The sequence below is a fragment of the Penaeus chinensis genome, chromosome 9, assembly GCF_019202785.1.
Source record: "Penaeus chinensis breed Huanghai No. 1 chromosome 9, ASM1920278v2, whole genome shotgun sequence".
NCBI lineage: Eukaryota > Metazoa > Arthropoda > Malacostraca > Decapoda > Penaeidae > Penaeus > Penaeus chinensis.
Window position 1 is genome coordinate 37549090 of NC_061827.1, and position 25546 is coordinate 37574635.

A 25546-nucleotide genomic window follows, 5' to 3' on the forward strand; every position below is an offset into this window, starting at 1 on the left:
ATTCAACGGGAGGGCGAGACAGCGCCTCTGTCACGCAACAGGCACGAGACACACGCAAAGTCACGCTCCTGTGTGTCAAGGAGACGGGGCCGCGAGGAAAACAAAAACGATACAAAAGGAACACAAAAGCGAAACAAGGCGGAGACACGAATGAAGAAGCGTAAAGATACAAACAGTAGTAAAACGTGACTGATAAGGCAGGCACCTCATGGCAATCGCAACGATGAGCGCAGCCATGATATTACACGAAGAGCAAGAATGAGGGAAAGGTTAGAAAAATAAGGATATACGATCAGATGAAGTTGGAAGAAAAGGCAAAGGCAGGAAGGAGCAAAGCGTGAGTTAATGAAGGTTGGGTAATTATGGAATGTGGGGGAGAGGGGAGAGGGGAGAAGGAGGAGGGGAGAAGAAAGGGGGAGTGGGGAGAGAGAAGGTACAGAGGGAGGGGGCGGTGGCGGTTGCAACCTCCCTCCCCTAAACCCCCGCGACTTGACATTTGCAAGATCCCCACTGGATTTAGGTCCCGCGATCCCGCCAGTAAGCCAGCTTCATAAGCTCCCTATTCACCACTAAGCTTTTCCCAACTGAGAACCGGGTATTTACACACCATGGCCCTGATACAACTCTCACCTACCATCACCAGCAACACTCTTGCCTTCCTTCCTTCCTGCATCTTTCTTTCTTCCTCTCTCCTTCCCTTCCCTTCCCTTCCCCTCCCCTCAACTCCCTCGAGTCACAAAGAACACCCAGCGAAAGCAGAACGCGTCCGTGCCTCGATGCCGGAAGCAAGCCAACTCATGCAACACACACACGTCCCTCGGCAAAACGACCAACCGACGCGGCCCAGCCGACGGGGGACCAGACGACGTGGACCAGCGAACTGGGACTAGTCGCCGTGAACCAGCCGACGGGGCCAAACCGACGGGACCAACCGACGGGGACCAACCGACGGGGACCAGCCGACGGGGACCAGCCGACGGGGACCAGCCGACGGGGACCAGCCGACGGGGACCAGCCGACGGGGACCAGCCGACGGGGACCAGCCGACGGAGACCAACCGACGGAGACCAACCGACGGGGACTAACCGACGGAGACCAACCGACGGGGACCAGCCGACGGAGACCAACCGACGGGGACCAGCCGACGGTACCAACCGACGGGGACCAGCCGACGGTACCAACCGACGGGGACCAACCGACGGGGACCAGCCGACGGTACCAACCGACGGGGACCAGCCGACGGTACCAACCGACGGGGACCAGCCGACGGTACCAACCGACGGGGACCAGCCGACGGTACCAACCAACGGGGACCAGCCGACGGTACCAACCGACGGGGACCAGCCGACGGTACCAACCGACGGGGAAGCACAAATCGATAGCCAGCCCAGGCAAAAGGTCAACGAGGAGATCGATCTCAAATTCGCCACGATCCTCAATATTCACTCGCTTCCCCGCGCGCCCAGACGAGGCTAACGGAGGGAGGGAGGGAGGGAGGGAGGGAGGGAGGGAGGGAGGGAGGGAGAGAGAGAGAGAGGGAGGGAGAGAGGGAGGGGGAGGGGGGAGGGAGGGGGGAGGGGGAGGGAGGGAGGGAGGGAGGGAGAGAGGGAGGGAGGGAGAGAGGGGGAGGGAGAGAGAGAGAGAGAGAGAGAGAGAGAGAGAGAGAGAGAGAGAGAGAGAGAGAGAGAGAGAGAGAGAGAGAGAGAGAGAGAAATAAAAGCCACTGACTGTGACGCACTGCATGCAACGTGATAAAGGCAATAACGACTTCTATGGGGCGCCAGCATTAGCCTAACCGCCGCCAAACCAAAACTCAAATCTCATAAGGCGTAACACGCATACGACCGAAGAGAGAAAGGAGGAGAGAGTGGGAGAAGAGTGGGAGTGGGAGTGGGAGTGGGAGTGGGAGTGGGAGTGGGAGTGGGTGGAGGGGAGTGGGAGGGGGGGAGTGGGAGGGTGGGAGTGGGAGTGGGAGGGTGGGAGTGGGAGGGTGGGAGTGGGAGGGTGGGAGTGGGAGGGTGGGAGTGGGAGGGTGGGAGTGGGAGTGGGAGTGGGAGTGGGAGGGAGAGTAGGAGAGGAAATGGGAATGGGAGAGGAAGAGAGAGTGGAATAGAGAGGGAGTGGAAGGAGGAGGAGGAGGAGGAGGAGGAGGAGGAGGAGGAGGCGGAGGCGGAGGCGGAGGCGGAGGCGGAGGCGGAGGCGGAGGAGGAAGAGGAAGAGGAAGAGGAAGAGGAAGAGGAAGAGGAAGAGGAAGAGGAGGAGGAACAGGAGTAGTAGTAGTAGTGTGAGGGAAACAAAAGTAGAAAAGAGAAAGAAATGAAGAGAGAGAGAAAGAGTCGGAGAGAAAAAATAAAACCCGAACGTCTTCTTTCCCATAAAGGGAGAATGAAGTCTACAAGAAAAAAAAAAAAAAAAAAAAAAAAAAAGACTCATGAATGGGACCTGCAAAACCGCACGTGGTAATCAACAAACGGGTTCTTGAAGGGTAGTGGGTAAAAAAAAACAAGACAAAATGATAATACTACACACAAGCACGCGAACAACCAGCTGTTTCGTGCGGATCTGATAACCAACCCGCGCGTGGCATAGGATGACGTGAACTATCCGCCTTTCCGGATGAATTGTTAGGAGTCAAGCTTCCTCAACAGAGCAAAGCAAATGACAAACAAAAAGGCTGAAGAGGGATGAAAGAGTCTTCACAAAGCTTAAAAGCACCACTTAAACAGTAATAAGGAGGGGTGGGGGAGGGGAGGGGAGGGGAGGGGAGGGAGAGAGAGGGAGAGATAGGGTGAGAGAGGGAGGGGGGAGGGAGAGGGAGGGAGGGAGAGGGGGAGGGGAGGGGGGGGGAGAGGGAGGGAGGGAGGGAGAAAGAGGGAGAGGGAGGGAGAAAGAGGGAGAGAGAGGGAGAGAGAGAGAGAGAGAGAGAGAGAGAGAGAGAGAGAGAGAGAGAGAGAGAGAGAGAGAGAGAGAGAGAGAGAGAGAGAGAGAGAGAGAGGGAGAGAGGGAGAGAGGGAGAGAGAGGGAGATAGAGAGAGAGGGAGATAGAGGGAGATAGAGGGAGAGGGAGGGAGGGAGGGAGGGAGGGAGAGAGAGAGAGAGAGAGAGAGAGAGAGAGAGAGAGAGAGAGAGAGAGAGAGAGAGAGAGAGAGAGAGAGAGAGAGAGAGAGAGAGAGAGACTCTTCCCAATAACAAAATCAAACACCACTTAAACGGCATTTTGTTTGTAAAATATCCACGTCCATCGCCGTAGCCTCAAAAAAATAGGCCTATGTAAACAGGAAGATTATCGACAGCCTGTCCGGTAAAGAAACACCTGCCACGTCGGAGAGGAAAACTACACCGGGAAGGAAGAGGAAGAGGAAGAGGAAGAGGAAGAGGAAGAGGAAGAGGAAGTGGGGGAGAGGAGGGGAGAGGGGGGATACAAGGGACAAAAGGGGATAACGAGAAGTATGGTCGATGGGAGAAGCAAGAGATGGGAGAAGAAATACGAGGAAGGACGACGTTTAGTACCTACAGGGTGATTAGGTTTATGGCAGTTGAGCAGAACAGAGCGGAGTAGCAGAAGAGGCGTGGAAAGGAGGAGGAAGAGGAGGAGGAGGAAGAGGAGGAGGAGGAGGAGGAGGAGGAGGAGGAGGAGGAGGAGGAGGAGGAGGAGGAGGAGGAGGAGGAGGAAGGGTGGAGGGAGCTGGAAAAGAATACTGCTCCTCAAAGATCAGTATCAACGCAAAGCTCGAACCGCTAACTTTCCTTTCCTTTACTTCCTTTCACTCACTCACTCACTCACTCACACACACACACACACACACACACTCACACACACACACACACACACACACACACACACACACACACACACACACACACACACACACACACACACACACACACACACACACACACACACACACACACACACACACACACACACACACACACACACACACACACACACACACACACACACACACACACTCACACACACTCACTCACTCACTCACTCACTCACTCACTCACTCACTCACTCACTCACTCACTCACTCACTCACACACACACACACACACACACACACACACACACACACACACACACACACTCACTCACTCACTCAGACACTCTCACTCACTCACTCACTCACTCACTCAGACACTCTCACTCACTCACTCTAATAGCAATCCAAGGTGAACCAGGCAGAATATAGTAAACATACGTCAGTGCGCATCTTTGTTGCTCGGGCGATCCCACTTACCAATTCTAAACATGCAACTTGCAAGGACACAATCGAGAATATTGCAATCCGGAAACCTACTCGCAAAACGTACGAAGCTTGCAACCTTGTATACGAGCTGTGGACTACGTTTCGTCGATTCTATTTCCTCTTTCGGAGAATGTCACAAACAAGCTACGCAAATCCAGGTGTCCCTTTGGCACGGAAACCTCTCTCTTATTCCGTTTCTTAACCTCTTTTAAGTTGATCTTTTACTCTGATTCCCTTCTTCCCCTTCCCCTTCCTCCCACTCTCCTCCCTCCCTCTCCCTTTCCCTCCCTCCCTATTTCTCCCTTCTCTCCCTCCTCCCTTCCCCCCCCCCCTCCCTCCGATGCCGCAAGTCATCCCTTCACGCGGTCTCTCCCTTTCAGTAAGGGTTTATCTTCTCACCTCTCTGACCATCAAGTTTTTTTTTTCTCCCTCTCTTCTCTTCCCGACATGTTTTTGTTTCATCCTGCGCGTCCTTTCATCACCCTTGTCTTTTTTTCCATTCGTAACAGCTTTGTTATCTCGTGAAGGTCTACACTTCATTCATTTCCTTACATCATAAACACACGTAATAACTTCCACGCTTCGGCTCCTCTCTCTCTCGTCTTCAAATCCACTGAATATCTGACTTTCTTTCGTCTTGCCTTTGAGACACGGCCGCTTTGGTCAGGCAACCGGAAAGTGTGTCGAAGGAGGTGGGCGTGTCGGCCAGCTGTGAACCCGACGAAATTACGAGCTTCCGAAGGGGTCACGCTTTTGGCTGTCAGCTGTTCGATATGACAGTCGCATTACCTTCTGAAAACACTATAGCTTTAAAGTGGAAATTCATGAACTAAGGCACACATAGGACCTTCCTTCCCGGCCCCTTGTTCTTTTCCCGTGTGCTTATCAATTCCCCAGGGAAGAGGTAAGCCAAGATCAACAAGTACAAAGAATCTAAAATCAAAAAACGAAGAAGGAGACAAAACAAACGAACCAGCTAGCTATGAATTCGAATCCCTTACGAAACTCACCCCCCCCCCCCCAAATAAATAACCAAACACTCCCCCCACACATTTCCCTCCCTCCCTCCCTCCCTCTCTCTCTCTTCCCTCCTTCTCTCTCTCTCTCTCTCTCTCTCTCTCTCTCTCTCTCTCTCTCTCTCTCTCTCTCTCTCTCTCTCTCTCTCTCTCTCTCTCTCTCTCTCTCTCTCTCTTCCCTCCTTCCCTCCTTCCCTCCCTCCCTCAACCCCCCCCCCCCATTTGAAAGCGAGTCCCCGACCACCACAAGTTTCACAGTCTCGAAAATACCCTTCCGACAAGATTACTCGACCGTCACCGCCTCCATAATTACTCTACCTCTTACCCATTAGAGACGCGACGACGAGAGAAGATGCGACGACCATTACCATTACCGGCGCCGCGACCCCCCCCCCCCCCAGGTATAGGAAGTTCCACAAAAGCTTAGGACGTCGCAAATTCCCTTCTCTTCCGACTCCCCTACACAGACTGTCTGATCCCTTTAATGAGAGAGTCTAGCTAATGATGGAAGTAAGACAAGGAAAGAGTCAGTGAGAGCTAGAGTTAAGAGTGACAAGGATGGAGGGAGTGACATTTTAGCCTTTAAAACAGGGTGACGGAATGGCAAAGACCCTGTAAGATATAAATTATCGATTTATTGTTTTATATGTCATTCAGTTATGTGACATACATCATTGATGCCAAACGAACAGTAAAAGAGACAGGAAATATACAATGTTTCACAACAATTCATCAGAGTAACTCTACCATACGATAAACTCACACAAATGAGGAGGCAGAATACATACCAACACTAAACACAATAATCCCCTTTAATCCAACCCCCGTACAACCAACCCCATTCGGTGTCGCCCATAAGCCCAATTTAGAGCCGTTGCTGATTCCAACACTTGTAATCCTATGCGGCTGTATTCCTTTTGCAATGCAGCTACGGCCCTCGTGGCATTTCCGGATGTTGTATAAGACCGGAGAGAGAGAATTCCTGGCGCGCCGAAACCCTACGAGTGCAACGCGGCCAAACAAATCAAATTCTGCACAATGTCACAACGACAAAGGCATCTAATACGCACAAGAAAAAAAAAAAAAAAGGATTTGCAGTAACACCCAAAAACAAAGGACGAAGCCCAGGAATACATGATGAATCGCGGCTGAGGAATTAGAGTGTCGCCTCGAATACCAACTGTACATATTAGTGAATGGAGGTCGTGTGTGTGCATTCGAGCGGAAGTTGTCACGCACGCTGGCCATAGGAGAGGCCGCGGGAGTACTGTCTCAACACCTGCGCATACATCAACGTAGGCGTAATCTGCTGGCTCCCGTCACACACCTGTTCGCTACAGGTTTAGACCCCGGTGTCACAAGTGCCTGCCAAATCGTAAATGCGTTTGTTAACTTTTAATTTTAGTTCGGGCGTTAAGTATGTTGACTCTATCCATCTACTCTTAACAACCACATCCCATAAACTCTGCGAATTATTAAACCAATTTATCATCATCAATACTCCCCATCTCAAAACAAAAGAGCCACTATGCATATACAATTTAAAAGCCTCCTTAACCCGCCCAAGGAAGATACTAAAATACGAAAAAAAAAGAAGAATAAGGCAACCCTAAAGTGAGATCCCCAAGCGAACTCGAGTGACCTGAAATAACGACTATCGCCACTACCTGACCCTACACGAGAGAAAGGGGGGGGGGGGACGTGGGGGGCGTTTGGGAGGGGGGGGGGGGATAAGAATCTAGTCTAAGGTCATTATCAACTTTTCGGCTTCCTGTTGGGTTTACCTCCTCTGTGGTTTTCACTTCCGTCGGCGCCCCTGAGACTCGGCTTTAGACACATTTTCAGTTCAACGCACTTCTATTTTATCACCTTTTCTTATTGAAATGTAAGCCTTTGAAGTCTCGTCTCCTCTACATTACACGAATCTCCCTGATAAAGAGAGTGATAACCGCATTATCCGAATCCACTTGTACCCCTACGTTCTTTATCTGAAACGGTCGTTGTTGTCGCTGTGGATTGTGATGACTTTATATATATATATATATATATATATATATATATATATAATATATATATATATATATATATATATATATATATAACTCCCACAATCTTCACAAAGGCGGAAAAAAAAACAATAAAATACATCCATCGATTCGTAATTATGCAGGACAAAATGTGCTCCTCCCTCATCACCCGCATGAATGGCATTTTCTCGAGGCTTCCTTATCCCAGAGCCAGATCCCTTATCCTTCGCTCCTCAACCTACACACGTGACTCGTCTCGGCAGTGATGAGAACGCCTCCTCGCAATAACTGCCAAGGGCGTGAGTGATGAATCATCCTCACCGCCCTCATGATTCACCCTTACTACTGGGACGTGACTCTGACCCAGTCAACCGGCTCACGCTTTCATTACATGATCACCAATATGAAACAGTAATCGCCGTCGCGCTGGACATAAGCGCCAATGATTATGAAATGAATGGGCCAATCAGCCGACGCAAGTTAATCACATGATATTTGTCTCGGAAGATGATAAAATAACTATCTGCTAGGGCTATGATATGCCTCTTCCATATGGGAATTAATTAAAAAGGAAAAATTCAAGACATATTTATCTAATACAGAGGTCCGAGATCCAGGGGAGTGACAGCAGCCTGCTTACACACAGGTCTCCTATATCCTGTACGTTATCACTGCCACTAAGACGCCGCTTTGAGAAAAAAACGTACTGATCACTCTTTATGTATTCACAGTTCGCCAAGTGATTCGGCCAGCATTGCCAACAGCAGTTCTACAAGGCATTCCGCGAGCGAGAGAAGGCACTGCACCCTCCTCGCCTTCAACGCAGAAGCTCTCCACAAGCCTCACTTGATAACACATCATCTCTTGCCACGAAATTCAGAGCATCGCGGTGTCTGGCATTTCTGGTCTCCCCCACATATTTTCACGAACACTTCCCTTCACACCGATTGAATGCAAAGCCCCAAGCACCAACTCCCATTTCACAATCACCTGTATTACGGTTTTCTATCAGTCCATTCTCCTTCCGACAGTCACTTGCACTAGATATAACGGCATGCGAGTCCGGCGAACACGAGCTCACGAGCGCCGCAAGACAACCAGGACTGAGTGAGTTCTGGCAGTCACTGACGCGAGTCCCGAGAGAGGTTCAAGTTCGGCACCCTTGCCGTTGGCGGGAAACCTCGTGCACTTCTACGTCATACGCGACGCCTTCCTGCGCCCCGGTACGTGCAACGTTGCGACGTCTGTGCAACGTACATATGTTGCAGTTAGGGTCGCTGCAATGCTCGTTTTCGTAGACGCAGCGAGTGTTCGTACTAACGGGGTCTGCCGCGTGTTTAGAATACCGAGTTGCCAGCGCGTGCCATATCCTCGAATATTTTATATTGCGATTGCATCAGCTTTCCTCTCATATCTCAGTCATTGCTGTGGCAGTGAGCTTCAAAACCCATCCATTCCCAAATCTCTCTTCACCACCTATGACCTACGAGCAGAATTTACGAATGCCTTTTCGACAACTACGCTGCGGTACTACGGAGGGGGTGAGTGAGGGAGGGAGGGAGGGAGAGAGGTGCGAGAGGAGGAGAGGAGAAAGAGGAGGCCGCAGACGAGAAAAGGTGACTCCAGTAGGGGGCCACGAGAAAGCAGGAGGGAGGGTAGCGTTTTATTTGTGTGGTTACGTTGCCCTCCCTCAAGATATGAATTTGCCGCGAACGTTTTGCCTGTGCCACCTCGGATCTCGAGAGCCGGCGCGTGGCGGTGGACGAAACGAGGTTTACAGCATCGTTGTAAACCTCAAATTCTTGCGCGAGTATTTATGAATTTAACTCTAGATTCACGCATTCCTTAACTCAAAACCCCATAATAAAGCTGCATTAAAGAAACGTGCAATTCTACTGCAACACGTCCTGATTCGTTGGGATATTGATTGTCATCGGTCGTCAGGCAAGTATTGGCAAGCCTCGGCAGGGCACGCGTGGTCGCCAGGTTGCCACAGTAGCGCGCTAAAAATGAATTTCTGCTGAAGAACCACTCGGCCAACCCTCGCGCAGGTCTTACACAACGCTTCTTCGAAAGGGTTTACGTAGCGCATCTCTCCGTAAAATCGACCTTATACACATCTGTTCACTTCTGTTTAATTTCTAATTATAGCTCGGGTGTTAAGCATGTAAACTTTAACTACCTTGTTTGAAGAACGTGTCCATGTCTGCGTTAATAAACGCCTTATAAACACCACGGATAAAAATGTTTGAGAATTTATTACATAAATCGTTTAAAAGTACTAATATTCAGGGGCAGAAATGATATTACGAATTCAAAAACTCTTCCATACATAATTCGTCTTCAATGAAAAAGCACGACCGCACTTTAAAATTGCAATTTGGTGAACATTACACTTGTAAAAATATGTAAAAAATCCTGAAAAAAAAAAACCAATGCCACGCGATAAATATAATAATTGACATGCACAGTTGCATAAGATTACTGCTACAGTGGCAGCCAATGCATCTGTAGGTTTCACTCACTCGATAAGTATCCCAGTTATTTTAACAACTTCCTCCCCCTTCCTTTTCTCTTTCCCCTATTCGCTTGTTCTCCACCTTCGCTCTCGTTCTCCTTCTCTATCTCTTACTTTCTCTCTGCTCCCCTAATTTCCCCCACCTTTCTCTCCCTCTTCTCTCCTTTATCTTTCTCCCTCCCACCTACCGATCCCCTAATTCATTCTCCTCTTCCCCCCCTCGCCCTCTCCCTCCCTCCTTTACCATCGTTTTTGTCTCACCCTCCTCTCCCTCCCTCACTCTCCCTCTCCCTTTCCCTCCCTCCCTCTCCCTTTCCCTCCCTCCCTCTCCCTTTCCCTCCCTCCCTCTCCCTTTCCCTCCCTCCCTCTCCCTTTCCCTCCCTCCCTCTCCTTTCCCTCCCTCCCTCTCCCTTTCCCTCCCTCCCTCTCCCTTTCCCTCCCTCCCTCTCCCTTTCCCCCCCTTCCTCTCCCTTTCCCCCCCTCCCTCTCCCTTTCCCTCCCTCCCTCTCCCTTTCCCTCCCTCCCTCTCCCTTTCCCTCCCTCCCTCTCCCTTTCCCTCCCTCCCTCTTTCTCTCTCTCTCTCTCCTTCTTTCTTATATTACCTCTCCTTCATTGTCTTAGTCTCTCTTTCCTCTCCATTTCTTCCTCTTTTCCCACTCACTCGTTCTCATTCTTTTTCTTCTCTCTCAATTCCTTCTCTTCTCCCTCACTCTCGTTCTTTCTCGAAAAGGTACGAATGAAAATTATTATCTCCCCAATATCTCCTTCTACATTTGTCGCATTGAATACGGTTCGTCCATCGTTCTTTCTATTTCCCTCTATCTCCTCTTCTTTTTCCTTCTCTTTCATTCTCAATCTTTTTCCTTCTCTTTCATTCTCAATCTTTTTCCTTCTCTCTCATTCTCAATCTTTTTCCTTCTCTTTCATTCTCAATCTTTTTCCTTCTCTCTCATTCTCAATCTTTTTCCTTCTCTTTCATTCTCAATCTTTTTCCTTCTCTCTCATTCTCATTCTTTTTCCTTCTCTCATTCTCATTCTATCTTGCCTTCCTCCCTCTCTTTCCCTCTCTTTCCCTCTCTTTCCCTCTCTTTCCCTCTCTTTCCCTCTCTTTCTCTCTCTTTCTCTCTCTTTCTCTCTCTTTCTCTCTCTTTCTCTCTCTTTCTCTCTCTTTCTCTCTCTTCTCTCTCTTCTCTCTCTTCTCTCTCTTCTCTCCCTTCTCTCCCTTCTCTCCTTTATCTCCCTTCCCTCCCTTCCCTCTCTTCCCTCTCTTCCCTCTTTTCCTCTTTCCCTCTGTCTCTCTGTCTTTTTCTTCTCTCTCATTCTCATTCTATCTTTCCTTCCTCCTTCTTTCTTCCTCTCTCCCTCCCCCATCCCCCTCCTCCCTCCTCTCTCTTTCTTTCCCTATATTTTTCTTTCCTTCCTCCTTTCCGTGTCTCCCTCTCCCTCTGTCTCTCCCCTTCCTCATATCTCTCCCTCTGTCTCTGCCCTTCCTCATATCTCTCCCTCTGTCTCTCCCCTTCCTCATATCTCTCCCTGTCTCTGCCCTTCCTCATATTTCTCCCTCTGTCTCTGCCCTTCCTCATATCTCTCCCTCTGTCTCTCCCCTTCCTCATATCTCTCCCTCTGTATCTCCCCTTCCCCATATCTCTCCCTCTGTCTCTCCCCTTCCTCATAGCTCTCCCTCTCTCTTTCCTTCCTCATAGCTCTTTCTCTCTTTCCTTCCTCATAGCTCTCGCTCTCGCTCTCGCTCTCGCTCTCGCTCTCGCTCTCGCTCTCGCTCTCGCTCTCGCTCTCGCTCTCTCTCTCTCTCTCTCTCTCTCTCTCTCTCTCTCTCTCTCTCTCTCTCTCTCTCTTTTCTTCCTCATCCATCTCTCTCTCTCTCTCTTCTTTTCTTCCTCATCCATCTCTCTCTCTCTCTCTTCTTTTCTTCCTCATCCATCTCTCTCTCTCTCTCTCTCTCTTCTTTCCTTCCTCATCCATCTCTCTCTCTCTTTCTTTCCTTCCTCATCCATCTCTCTCTCTCTCTCTCTCTCTCTTCTTTCCTTCCTCATCCATCTCTCTCTCTCTTTCTTTCCTTCCTCATCCATCTCTCTCTCTCTTTCTTTCCTTCCTCATCCATCTCTCTCTCTCTTTCTTTCCTTCCTCATCCATCTCTCTCTCTCTCTTTCTTTCCTTCCTCATCCATCTCTCTCTCTCTCTCTCTCTTTCCTTCCTCATCCATCCATCTCTCTCTCTCTCTCTCTCTTTCCTTCCTCATCCATCTCTCTCTCTCTCTCTTCTTTTCTTCCTCATCCATATCTCTCTCTCTCTCTTCTTTTCTTCCTCATCCATATCTCTCTCTCTCTCTCTCTCTCTCTCTTTCTTTTCTTCCTCATCCATCTCTCTCTCTCTCTCTCTCTCTTCTTTTCTTCCTCATCCATCTCTCTCTCTCTCTCTCTCTTCTTTTCTTCCTCATCCATCTCTCTCTCTCTCTCTCTTCTTTTCTTCCTCATCCATCTCTCTCTCTCTCTCTCTCTCTCTCTCTCTCTCTCTCTCTCTCTCTCTCTCTCTCTCTCTCTCTCTCTCTCTCTTCTTTTCTTCCTCATCCATCTCTCTCTCTCTCTCTCTCTTCTTTTCTTCCTCATCCATCTCTCTCTCTCTCTCTCTTCTTTTCTTCCTCATCCATCTCTCTCTCTCTCTCTCTTCTTTTCTTCCTCATCCATCTCTCTCTCTCTCTTATTTTCTTCCTCATCCATCTCTCTCTCTCTCTCTCCTTTTCTTCCTCATCCATCTCTCTCTCTCTCTCTCTCTCTTCTTTTCTTCCTCATCCATCTCTCTCTCTCTCTCTCTCTCTTCTTTTCTTCCTCATCCATCTCTCTCTCTCTCTCTTCTTTTCTTCCTCATCCATCTCTCTCTCTCTCTCTCTCTCTTCTTTTCTTCCTCATCCATCTCTCTCTCTCTCTCTCTCTCTCTCTCTCTCTCTCTTCTTTTCTTCCTCATCCATCTCTCTCTCTCTCTCTCTCTCTCTTCTTTTCTTCCTCATCCATCTCTCTCTCTCTCTCTCTCTCTTCTTTTCTTCCTCATCCATCTCTCTCTCTCTCTCTCTTCTTTTCTTCCTCATCCATCTCTCTCTCTCTATCTCTCTTTCCTTCCTCATCCATCTCACTCTCTCTATCTCTCTTTCCTTCCTCATCCATCTCACTCTCTCTCTTTCTTTCCTTCTTCATCCATCTCTCTCTCTCTCTCTTTCCTTCCTCATCCATCTCTCTCTCTTTCCTTCCTCATCCATCTCTCTCTCTTTCCTTCCTCATCCATCTCTCTCTCTCTCTTTCTTTCCTTCCTCATCCATCTCTCTCTCTCTCTCTTTCCTTCCTCATCCATCTCTCTCTCTCTCTCTCTCTTTCCTTCCTCATCCATCTCTCTCTCTCTCTCTCTCTCTTTCCTTCCTCATCCATCTCTCTCTCTCTCTCTCTCTCTCTCTCTCTCTCTCTCTCTCTCTCTCTCTCTCTCTCTCTCTCTCTCTCTCTCTCTCTCTCTCTCTCTCTCTCTCAATCTTGTTCTTTGCTTTGAATATATTGTCATCCTTTCCATCCACAGGTATATAATTTTCAAAAAACTTTTGTTTATTCTCTAGATTCACTAATTAATGCAATAAGCCATGTACTTATTCATAGTCTTCACCTTACCCAATATTAATGGTTGATTATGTTTTATTATGCAATTAGCATAACCATCTTCAGTTATTATTCTACACTGTTTATATCTGCATTGTACATAGAAGGCTATTTTTTCTGTATTATCTTTGTTCTTCCCTTCTCCCCTTTCCATTTATTGACCATCCATTTCATCTGAGTTTGTGATATTTCTTTATACCAAGAAATCCATTTAACACTGACTCGAGGCACCTCCTTGATCAGTAATTTTCAATACATGCTCCTTCCTCCACACAAATCATTCTTTTGTTTTCATTAACTGCTTCCCTACACCCTTATGTGGTCAAACACAGTGGACAGACACACACACAGATGGACACACAGAGAGACACACAGAGAGACACACAGAGAGACACACAGATGGACACAGAGAGACACAGAGAGACACAGAGAGAGAGAGAGAGAGAGAGAGAAAAAAGCAGATTAAGAATGGGCCTTTACTCAAATAAAATAAAAAATCACACTACCAAACAATTTGAAGCTTATTTATAATAATTCACGATTTATACTCCCTCACTCCCTCATTCCATCCATCCATCCATCCATCCATCCATCCATCCATCCATCCATCCATCCATCCATCCATCCATCCTTCCTTCCTTCCTTCCTTCCTTTTCTAAATCTTCCCATTTTTCCTATATTGTAGTTTTATTGGATCATTCTAATTTTCCCATTTACATAAATTTATTATCATTTCAAAAGGTGCAACTACTTACAGAAGTCTTCCATAATTAAGGCTGTACATAAAAGTTTTCTTCAACAACTTCAGAAGCATCTTCATCGGTAAATGGTGAAAGGGTACTTACTAGTATATATACTTCAAAAGCTATCATTTGTCTTTTCTTTTCTTTTGAATAACTAAAAAGATCTCTCTCTCTCTCTCTCTTTCTTTTCTTCCTCATCCATCTCTCTCTCTCTGTCTCTCTCTTCTTTTCTTCCTCATCCATCTCTCTCTCTCTCTCTCTCTTCTTTTCTTCCTCATCCCTCTCTCTCTCTCTCTCTCTCTCTTCTTTTCTTCCTCATCCATCTCTCTCTCTCTCTCTCTCTCTCTCTCTCTCTCTCTCTCTCTTCTTTTCTTCCTCATCCATCTCTCTCTCTCTCTCTCTCTCTTCTTTTCTTCCTCATCCATCTCTCTCTCTCTCTCTCTTCTTTTCTTCCTCATCCATCTCTCTCTCTCTCTCTCTCTTCTTTTCTTCCTCATCCATCTCTCTCTCTCTCTTCTTTTCTTCCTCATCCATCTCTCTCTCTCTCTCTCTCTCTTCTTTTCTTCCTCATCCCTCTCTCTCTCTCTCTCTCTCTCTCTTCTTTTCTTCCTCATCCATCTCTCTCTCTCTCTCTCTCTCTCTTCTTTTCTTCCTCATCCATCTCTCTCTCTCTCTCTCTCTTCTTTTCTTTTCTTCCTCATCCATCTCTCTCTCTCTTCTTTTCTTCCTCATCCATCTCTCTCTCTCTCTCTCTCTCTCTTCTTTTCTTCCTCATCCATCTCTCTCTCTCTCTCTCTCTTCTTTTCTTCCTCTTCCATCTCTCTCTCTCTCTCTCTCTCTCTCTTTTCTTCCTCATCCATCTCTCTCTCTCTCTCTCTCTTCTTTTCTTCCTCATCCATCTCTCTCTCTCTATCTCTCTTTCCTTCCTCATCCATCTCACTCTCTCTCTTTCTTTCCTTCTTCATCCATCTCTCTCTCTCTCTCTTTCCTTCCTCATCCATCTCTCTCTCTTTCCTTCCTCATCCATCTCTCTCTCTCTCTTTCTTTCCTTCCTCATCCATCTCTCTCTCTCTCTCTTTCCTTCCTCATCCATCTCTCTCTCTCTCTCTCTTTCCTTCCTCATCCATCTCTCTCTCTCTCTCTCTTTCCTTCCTCATCCATCTCTCTCTCTCTCTCTTTCCTTCCTCATCCATCTCTCTCTCTCTCTCTCTTTCCTTCCTCATCCATCTCTCTCTCTCTCTCTCTCTCTCTCTCTCTCTCTCTCTCTCTCTCTCTCTCTCTCTCTCTCTCTCTCTCTCTCTCTCTCTCTCTCAATCTTGTTCTTTGCTTTGAATATATTGTCATCCTTTCCATCCACAGGTATATAATTTTCAAAAAACTTTTGTTTATTCTCTAGATTCACTAATTAATGCAATAAGCCATGTACTTATTCATAGTCTTCACCTTACCCAATATTAATGGTTGATTATGTTTTATTATGCAATTAGCATAACCATCTTCAGTTATTATTCTACACTGTTTATATCTGCATTGTACATAGAAGGCTATTTTTTCTGTATTATCTTTGTTCTTCCCTTCTCCCCTTTCCATTTATTGACCATCCATTTCATCTGAGTTTGTGATATTTCTTTATACCAAGAAATCCATTTAACACTGACTCGAGGCACCTCCTTGATCAGTAATTTTCAATACATGCTCCTTCCTCCACACAAATCATTCTTTTGTTTTCATTAACTGCTTCCCTACACCCTTATGTGGTCAAACACAGTGGACAGACACACACACAGATGGACACACAGAGAGACACACAGAGAGACACACAGAGAGACACACAGATGGACACAGAGAGACACAGAGAGACACAGAGAGAGAGAGAGAGAGAGAGAGAGAGAGAGAGAGAGAGAGAGAGAGAGAGAGAGAGAGAGAGAGAGAGAGAGAGAGAGAGAGAGAGAGAAAAAAGCAGATTAAGAATGGGCCTTTACTCAAATAAAATAAAAAATCACACTACCAAACAATTTGAAGCTTATTTATAATAATTCACGATTTATACTCCCTCACTCCCTCATTCCATCCATCCATCCATCCATCCATCCATCCATCCATCCATCCATCCATCCATCCATCCATCCATCCATCCATCCATCCTTCCTTCCTTCCTTCCTTCCTTTTCTAAATCTTCCCATTTTTCCTATATTGTAGTTTTATTGGATCATTCTAATTTTCCCATTTACATAAATTTATTATCATTTCAAAAGGTGCAACTACTTACAGAAGTCTTCCATAATTAAGGCTGTACATAAAAGTTTTCTTCAACAACTTCAGAAGCATCTTCATCGGTAAATGGTGAAAGGGTACTTACTAGTATATATACTTCAAAAGCTATCATTTGTCTTTTCTTTTCTTTTGAATAACTAAAAAGATCTCTCTCTCTCTCTCTCTTTCTTTTCTTCCTCATCCATCTCTCTCTCTCTGTCTCTCTCTTCTTTTCTTCCTCATCCATCTCTCTCTCTCTCTCTCTCTTCTTTTCTTCCTCATCCATCTCTCTCTCTCTCTCTCTCTCTTCTTTTCTTCCTCTTCCTTCTCTCTCTCTCTCTCTCTCTCTCTCTCTCTCTCTCTCTCTCTCTTCTTTTCTTCCTCATCCATCTCTCTCTCTCTCTCTCTCTCTTCTTTTCTTCCTCATCCATCTCTCTCTCTCTCTCTCTTCTTTTCTTCCTCATCCCTCTCTCTCTCTCTCTCTCTCTCTTCTTTTCTTCCTCATCCATCTCTCTCTCTCTCTTCTTTTCTTCCTCATCCATCTCTCTCTCTCTCTCTCTCTCTTCTTTTCTTCCTCATCCATCTCTCTCTCTCTCTCTCTCTCTTCTTTTCTTCCTCATCCATCTCTCTCTCTCTCTCTCTCTCTTCTTTCTTCCTCATCCATCTCTCTCTCTCTCTCTCTCTTCTTTTCTTTTCTTCCTCATCCATCTCTCTCTCTCTTCTTTTCTTCCTCATCCATCTCTCTCTCTCTCTCTCTCTCTCTCTCTTCTTTTCTTCCTCATCCATCTCTCTCTCTCTCTCTCTCTTCTTTTCTTCCTCATCCCTCTCTCTCTCTCTCTCTCTCTCTCTCTCTTTTCTTCCTCATCCATCTCTCTCTCTCTCTCTCTCTCTTCTTTTCTTCCTCATCCATCTCTCTCTCTCTATCTCTCTTTCCTTCCTCATCCATCTCACTCTCTCTCTTTCTTTCCTTCTTCATCCATCTCTCTCTCTCTCTCTTTCCTTCCTCATCCATCTCTCTCTCTTTCCTTCCTCATCCATCTCTCTCTCTCTCTTTCTTTCCTTCCTCATCCATCTCTCTCTCTCTCTCTCTTTCCTTCCTCATCCATCTCTCTCTCTCTCTCTCTTTCCTTCCTCATCCATCTCTCTCTCTCTCTCTCTTTCCTTCCTCATCCATCTCTCTCTCTCTCTCTTTCCTTCCTCATCCATCTCTCTCTCTCTCTCTCTTTCCTTCCTCATCCATCTCTCTCTCTCTCTCTCTCTCTCTCTCTCTCTCTCTCTCTCTCTCTCTCTCTCTCTCTCTCTCTCTCTCTCTCTCTCTCTCTCTCAATCTTGTTCTTTGCTTTGAATATATTGTCATCCTTTCCATCCACAGGTATATAATTTTCAAAAAACTTTTGTTTATTCTCTAGATTCACTAATTAATGCAATAAGCCATGTACTTATTCATAGTCTTCACCTTACCCAATATTAATGGTTGATTATGTTTTATTATGCAATTAGCATAACCATCTTCAGTTATTATTCTACACTGTTTATATCTGCATTGTACATAGAAGGCTATTTTTTCTGTATTATCTTTGTTCTTCCCTTCTCCCCTTTCCATTTATTGACCATCCATTTCATCTGAGTTTGTGATATTTCTTTATACCAAGAAATCCATTTAACACTGACTCGAGGCACCTCCTTGATCAGTAATTTTCAATACATGCTCCTTCCTCCACACAAATCATTCTTTTGTTTTCATTAACTGCTTCCCTACACCCTTATGTGGTCAAACACAGTGGACAGACACACACACAGATGGACACACAGAGAGACACACAGAGAGACACACAGAGAGACACACAGATGGACACAGAGAGACACAGAGAGACACAGAGAGAGAGAGAGAGAGAGAGAGAGAGAGAGAGAGAGAGAGAGAGAGAGAGAGAGAGAGAGAGAGAGAGAGAGAGAGAGAGAGAGAAAAAAGCAGATTAAGAATGGGCCTTTACTCAAATAAAATAAAAAATCACACTACCAAACAATTTGAAGCTTATTTATAATAATTCACGATTTATACTCCCTCACTCCCTCATTCCATCCATCCATCCATCCATCCATCCATCCATCCATCCATCCATCCATCCATCCATCCATCCATCCATCCATCCATCCTTCCTTCCTTCCTTCCTTCCTTTTCTAAATCTTCCCATTTTTCCTATATTGTAGTTTTATTGGATCATTCTAATTTTCCCATTTACATAAATTTATTATCATTTCAAAAGGTGCAACTACTTACAGAAGTCTTCCATAATTAAGGCTGTACATAAAAGTTTTCTTCAACAACTTCAGAAGCATCTTCATCGGTAAATGGTGAAAGGGTACTTACTAGTATATATACTTCAAAAGCTATCATTTGTCTTTTCTTTTCTTTTGAATAACTAAAAAGATCTCTCTCTCTCTCTCTCTTTCTTTTCTTCCTCATCCATCTCTCTCTCTCTGTCTCTCTCTTCTTTTCTTCCTCATCCATCTCTCTCTCTCTCTCTCTCTTCTTTTCTTCCTCATCCATCTCTCTCTCTCTCTCTCTCTCTTCTTTTCTTCCTCATCCATCTCTCTCTCTCTCTCTCTCTCTCTCTCTCTCTCTCTCTCTCTCTCTCTTCTTTTCTTCCTCATCCATCTCTCTCTCTCTCTCTCTCTCTTCTTTTCTTCCTCATCCATCTCTCTCTCTCTCTCTCTTCTTTTCTTCCTCATCCATCTCTCTCTCTCTCTCTCTCTTCTTTTCTTCCTCATCCATCTCTCTCTCTCTCTTCTTTTCTTCCTCATCCATCTCTCTCTCTCTCTCTCTCTCTTCTTTTCTTCCTCATCCATCTCTCTCTCTCTCTCTCTCTCTCTTCTTTTCTTCCTCATCCATCTCTCTCTCTCTCTCTCTCTCTTCTTCTCTTCCTCATCCATCTCTCTCTCTCTCTCTCTCTTCTTTTCTTTTCTTCCTCATCCATCTCTCTCTCTCTTCTTTTCTTCCTCATCCATCTCTCTCTCTCTCTCTCTCTCTCTCTCTCTTCTTTTCTTCCTCATCCATCTCTCTCTCTCTCTCTCTCTTCTTTTCTTCCTCATCCATCTCTCTCTCTCTCTCTCTCTCTCTCTCTTTTCTTCCTCATCCATCTCTCTCTCTCTCTCTCTCTCTTCTTTTCTTCCTCATCCATCTCTCTCTCTCTATCTCTCTTTCCTTCCTCATCCATCTCACTCTCTCTCTTTCTTTCCTTCTTCATCCATCTCTCTCTCTCTCTCTTTCCTTCCTCATCCATCTCTCTCTCTTTCCTTCCTCATCCATCTCTCTCTCTCTCTTTCTTTCCTTCCTCATCCATCTCTCTCTCTCTCTCTCTTTCCTTCCTCATCCATCTCTCTCTCTCTCTCTCTTTCCTTCCTCATCCATCTCTCTCTCTCTCTCTCTTTCCTTCCTCATCCATCTCTCTCTCTCTCTCTTTCCTTCCTCATCCATCTCTCTCTCTCTCTCTCTTTCCTTCCTCATCCATCTCTCTCTCTCTCTCTCTCTCTCTCTCTCTCTCTCTCTCTCTCTCTCTCTCTCTCTCCTCCTCTCTCTCTCTCTCTCTCTCTCTCTCTCTCAATCTTGTTCTTTGCTTTGAATATATTGTCATCCTTTCCATCCACAGGTATATAATTTTCAAAAAACTTTTGTTTATTCTCTAGATTCACTAATTAATGCAATAAGCCATGTACTTATTCATAGTCTTCACCTTACCCAATATTAATGGTTGATTATGTTTTATTATGCAATTAGCATAACCATCTTCAGTTATTATTCTACACTGTTTATATCTGCATTGTACATAGAAGGCTATTTTTTCTGTATTATCTTTGTTCTTCCCTTCTCCCCTTTCCATTTATTGACCATCCATTTCATCTGAGTTTGTGATATTTCTTTATACCAAGAAATCCATTTAACACTGACTCGAGGCACCTCCTTGATCAGTAATTTTCAATACATGCTCCTTCCTCCACACAAATCATTCTTTTGTTTTCATTAACTGCTTCCCTACACCCTTATGTGGTCAAACACAGTGGACAGACACACACACAGATGGACACACAGAGAGACACACAGAGAGACACACAGAGAGACACACAGAGAGACACACAGATGGACACAGATGGACACAGAGAGACACAGAGAGAGAGAGAGAGAGAGAGAGAGAGAGAGAGAGAGAGAGAGAGAGAGAGAGAGAGAGAGAGAGAGAGAGAGAGAGAGAGAGAGAAAAGCAGATTAAGAATGGGCCTTTACTCAAATAAAATAAAAAATCACACTACCAAACAATTTGAAGCTTATTTATAATAATTCACGATTTATACTCCCTCACTCCCTCACTCCCTCACTCCATCCATCCATCCATCCATCCATCCATCCATCCATCCATCCATCCATCCATCCATCCATCCATCCATCCATCCATCCATCCATCCATCCATCCATCCATCCATCCATCCATCCATCCATCCATCCATCCATCCATCCATCCATCCTTCCTTCCTTCCTTCCTTCCTTCCTTCCTTCCTTCCTTCCTTCCTTCCTTCCTTTTCTAAATCTTCCCATTTTTCCTATATTGTAGTTTTATTGGATCATTCTAATTTTCCCATTTACATAAATTTATTATCATTTCAAAAGGTGCAACTACTTACAAAAGTCTTCCATAATTAAGGCTGTACATAAAAGTTTTCTTCAACAACTTCAGAAGCATCTTCATCGGTAAATGGTGAAAGGGTACTTACCAGTATATATACTTCAAAAGCTATCATTTGTCTTTTCTTTTCTTTTGAATAACTAAAAAGATCTGTCTGCCTGTATTTGTGCATTTCTGTTTCTGCTTCTGTGTGCCTGTCTCTGAGCTTGTCCGTTTCTCCATCTACCATACGTTTTAGACTGTCTGTTACTGTGTGTCTGTCTGTCTGTCTCTGTGTCGATCAGTTTATCCATTCATTAATCTGTTCATTAATCCATCCATCAAAACTGTCACTCCATACTGGTTTTATTTTCTTCTAAACCTAAAGTTACAAATAGACCTAAAGTACAGTAAATCATAAGTAGGTACTCACTTCCAGTCATCAAATTCTTCATCTGACGAATATGCAATGTAAGGATTGAGTGGCTTGCAGAGGCTTAAACGACGAGTGCTTTCCTGTTGAGGAACATCAATGCATTAGTGATAATTCAGGCCTCTGTCTTGGGCTTACAAAATATCATACTTATGACTGCCACTCCAGTAGTGAATAGAAGTGTTCTGATAAAAGTGTAATGCTTTTATCAACTGAGATGGATTCAACTATTACTTTGCATGTTTAATAACTAAAGGCAATTTAAAAAGTTCTATTTCTCTCTATCTAATTGAAGGCTTCTTTTAACTACACTCAAACTATCCAGAGGACATGTAATATAAGGAATATTCAAAACTTCTAATTATTATTACTTACAAATGGTACATAAAACACGTCTGATGTCACATCAGTTTTGGTTAAGTCAGTACATTTTCTTAGAGGTTATAATACTTGATATCTTCATATCCAAAACTTTTGGTTTACAAAAGCAAAAACAACAATTAACATAAGTGGTCATAAATGTATTCCTCACCCTTAATTTTGATGGTGTATCACTCCCACTAAAGTAGTCGCTGGTCAGCCGTTCTCGAGTATCTGCCTCTGCGAAGAATTCCCGAGCAGACACAAATCTCTCCGAGTTTGGTGATGAGACAACTACCGTTTCACCTGTTATAAGAAATAATAAAAACATGGTAAAAGACTAATCAGAAAGAATACATCTATGTGGAAAAAAATAAAGGCAAACAACTTTGTGCCCTTCATGACAACTTATTATACTTCTTAACCCATTCGCCCCGGATTTATGTTCTGTCCCCTGAAGTTTTTGGTGAATTTTGTTACATACAGATGGCCCCACATGTGCTCAGCCGGCAAGGAATCTATCAGTAGGCCCTAGTGACTGATCATGATTTTTCCATTCTTTGAATTGGTGGGAAAATTTAAAGATAAATAAAGCAGACATGGCAAAGACTCTTATTATGACTGGTGCAAACATAAGACCTGGATGGATAATCAGTTCTGACACTGGAGGCTGATATAAAAAGAAAACAGCACTCATTTGTGTCTCTATTCCTGAAGATCATATGTATTAAAATGATTTATGAGAATGAGATGTTTCCATCATTAATGAAGCACCCAAATGTCATTCTTACGTATATATTTCCCCCCTCAAAGTGAGCTAGAGTTAATAATTCTTTAAGGTCCATTTTCTATTAGTCTACCACTGAACTGCTACTATCATCATCATTATAAAAAATAAATAAATAAATAAATAAATAAATAAATAAATAAATAAATAAATAAATAAATAAAATAAAAATAAATTTAAAAAATCATTATCATCATCATTATTATCATCATTATCATCATTATAATTATAATGATAATAAAATAACAACAACAGAAACAATAACAACAACAAGAAGATTTCAATGAAAATTCAAGTAATGGGATAAACAATCAGGCCAGGTAGGCCTAGTAATTGACTCCTTTGTGGCTAAGCTCTTGTGAAGCCATCTAAATGCACAAAATTGACAGAAAAACCAAAGCAGGGCAGTGTATGTACCAAATGGGTTTTGTAAAACTTGACAAAAGTATCATTCAATAGCAAAGACTATCTTACCTAAACTGTCAATCATACCACTACATTATGTAAGTATGTATGACATTTACTTCAGCATTATAATAAAGAACTTTTTTTATCAAATTTTTAAAGATACATTAAATAAAAAGAAGTGAAAGAAAACAGGCCACCAAGGCTTTCCCAAAATTATGGCAAAAAGCTTTCTTATACCTTCTGCTAATATACTAAGTCAAAAGGTCAGCGTTCATCCTCCCTTTACAGGATTCAGTTTCATCACACAAAAATACCGTTTGTGCAAAATTCTTCAATATGCTAAGAAAAGAACATCTTAATGACAGACTGCTTCTTTTCTTGTGAAAGTAAAGCACTAGGAGTTGTAACAAATTCAAAAGCCAAATAAGTTATATCTCCTGAAAAGATTTTTAAGAATTGCATATCCAGACAGCAGTTTAACAATACTAAAATACATTTAGTTGGTAAACAAGCTACCAGCAACCCATAAATATCTGTATCAAGCCTTATATTACTTTATATTTTCACAGAAGCATAATGTTCTCTATTTTAGTAAAACCTGTTTTTTGTCTCTTAACATATATTCTTAAGGAATCATGTCATGTCCTTATCATTTTTTTTTAATTCTATGAATATAAAAGTAAGGTGTATCCATCAAAGATTATTTGAAAGCTGACTTTACTCAACTATTAGGCTTTATCTAAAACCGAATTTGAGTCATCAATGCTTTTTTGATTGTGTTTATAGAATAAGAATACCTAATGAAGTTTCTTAGATGACACATATTTATCAGCAGCAAAGCAAAGTTTTAACCCACTGGCACCAAAGTGGACTCCTGTCAATCAATTTTGTTTGAACCTAAGTGCGTATGTAGTAAAAAACAAGCAAACTCTTCTTTGCAAAAAATCAAGGAATGGGGGTAAACTGTGAAGTCAGGTAGACCTAATTATTGACTACTTGTTGATTAAGCACTTCTGATGCCTTCTACATTCAAACAAAAATATGAAAACCAAACCAGTGGTCAGTGTACATGCATTTCTATCTTCAACAGGTAAAGATAACAAGCAGAACATTGCAGAAGTATACCAAACATTAACCATCACTTTTCAATTTTGAAGTGTACTTGAAGATAACTATCTTAAATATAGATAAATATGTTGCCAATATAGTGTCAATATAAAATCGTGCCAAATATTTATACTGTTTTCAAATATGATTACATACTGAAATAAGATTATAGACACTTACAGACAACAATACTTGATACTTTCTAAACTCTCACAGAAATCAGAATACCACTTCTTTTACTGGGGAAAATACTAAAATTAATCTGTAATTTTTATCTCATAACATTTCCATCTTTGATGATATTAAACTAATTTTCTGTGACACTTAAATCTACTTCTCTAAAAATTTTACTTCTACAAATGTTTTACTTACAGTCAATAACCATAATGGAAATTAACTTAAACACATAAATTCTGATGAACCATATTCATTGTGACAAATGTAGAAAGGGTGTGAATGAGAATGAATATCTTCACAACACAAGAAATCTATTTGATTGGTTATCGAAACCAGTCAAATACAACTCTTGATTTATGAAGATATTCATTCTTATTCATACCTTTTCTATGTTAGTCACAATTAATATTATGATAAGCCCAGGATTATGAGAACCTCTTTTACTACTGAAATAAAAGAGAAATGTAATCTTAAAACTTGTAAAAAATGACAACAAAATATCAACATGTTTATGTGCTTTGTTTTGAGTATTTCTACTCAACTCAATACATTATCTCTAAGCAAAAATGCTTATCTGTCATAACAACCAATCAGATACAATGGCTTCACTCTATTGAAACGATTCTTATGCTTTATTCCAAATATTTAGTCCCCAGGCATTTTGCACTTGCTGACAAAATATAAATGCCCTACATTACATATAACTATAAATATAGTATGCTAACTTAATACTGTATTGTATTTAGTTTAGTATACAACTACAGTTTCAATGTTAAAATGATAACAGTTCATGAATGCATAACAGTAGAGAGCAGGTTATCCTACTGGTGGTTGTGTTTTATTCTCCAATTATTTACAGAAGTAGTACACCAAGCATCTCTGTGGCATCCAGGCTGCACAATTAAGCAAATGCCAACAGACCTCCGCCAATTATATTTTGTCAAGATAGAATAGTTTGGTACAAATTATACGAGCAATATCTGGAATTGTACAGCAGGGTGGAGGAAGGTTTGTAGACATTAATTATAACCAAGAACAAATAACAAAATTTTAATAAAACATTAGACCACTAAGGACAACCTCAATCCAAAACACTCCATATTATTACCATTACTTACAAAAGATGAACAACAACAACAACAACAACAACAACAAC

The 25546-nt window shown here is 43.5% G+C and overlaps 1 protein-coding gene across 9 annotated transcripts in view; it reads right to left on the reverse strand.

The window, feature by feature from the left end:
* LOC125029226 overlaps window positions 1-25546 on the reverse strand; it is a 106087-nt gene that overhangs the window by 34265 nt on the left and 46276 nt on the right. For all 9 annotated transcript variants that reach the window (XM_047619113.1, XM_047619114.1, XM_047619112.1 and 6 more), the window contains 2 exons: window positions 22084-22217; window positions 21552-21634 (listed from right to left, as the gene is read on the reverse strand). In XM_047619113.1, the coding sequence (XP_047475069.1) occupies window positions 21552-21634; window positions 22084-22217 (217 nt within the window). The remainder of the gene's footprint in view (window positions 1-21551; window positions 21635-22083; window positions 22218-25546) is intronic.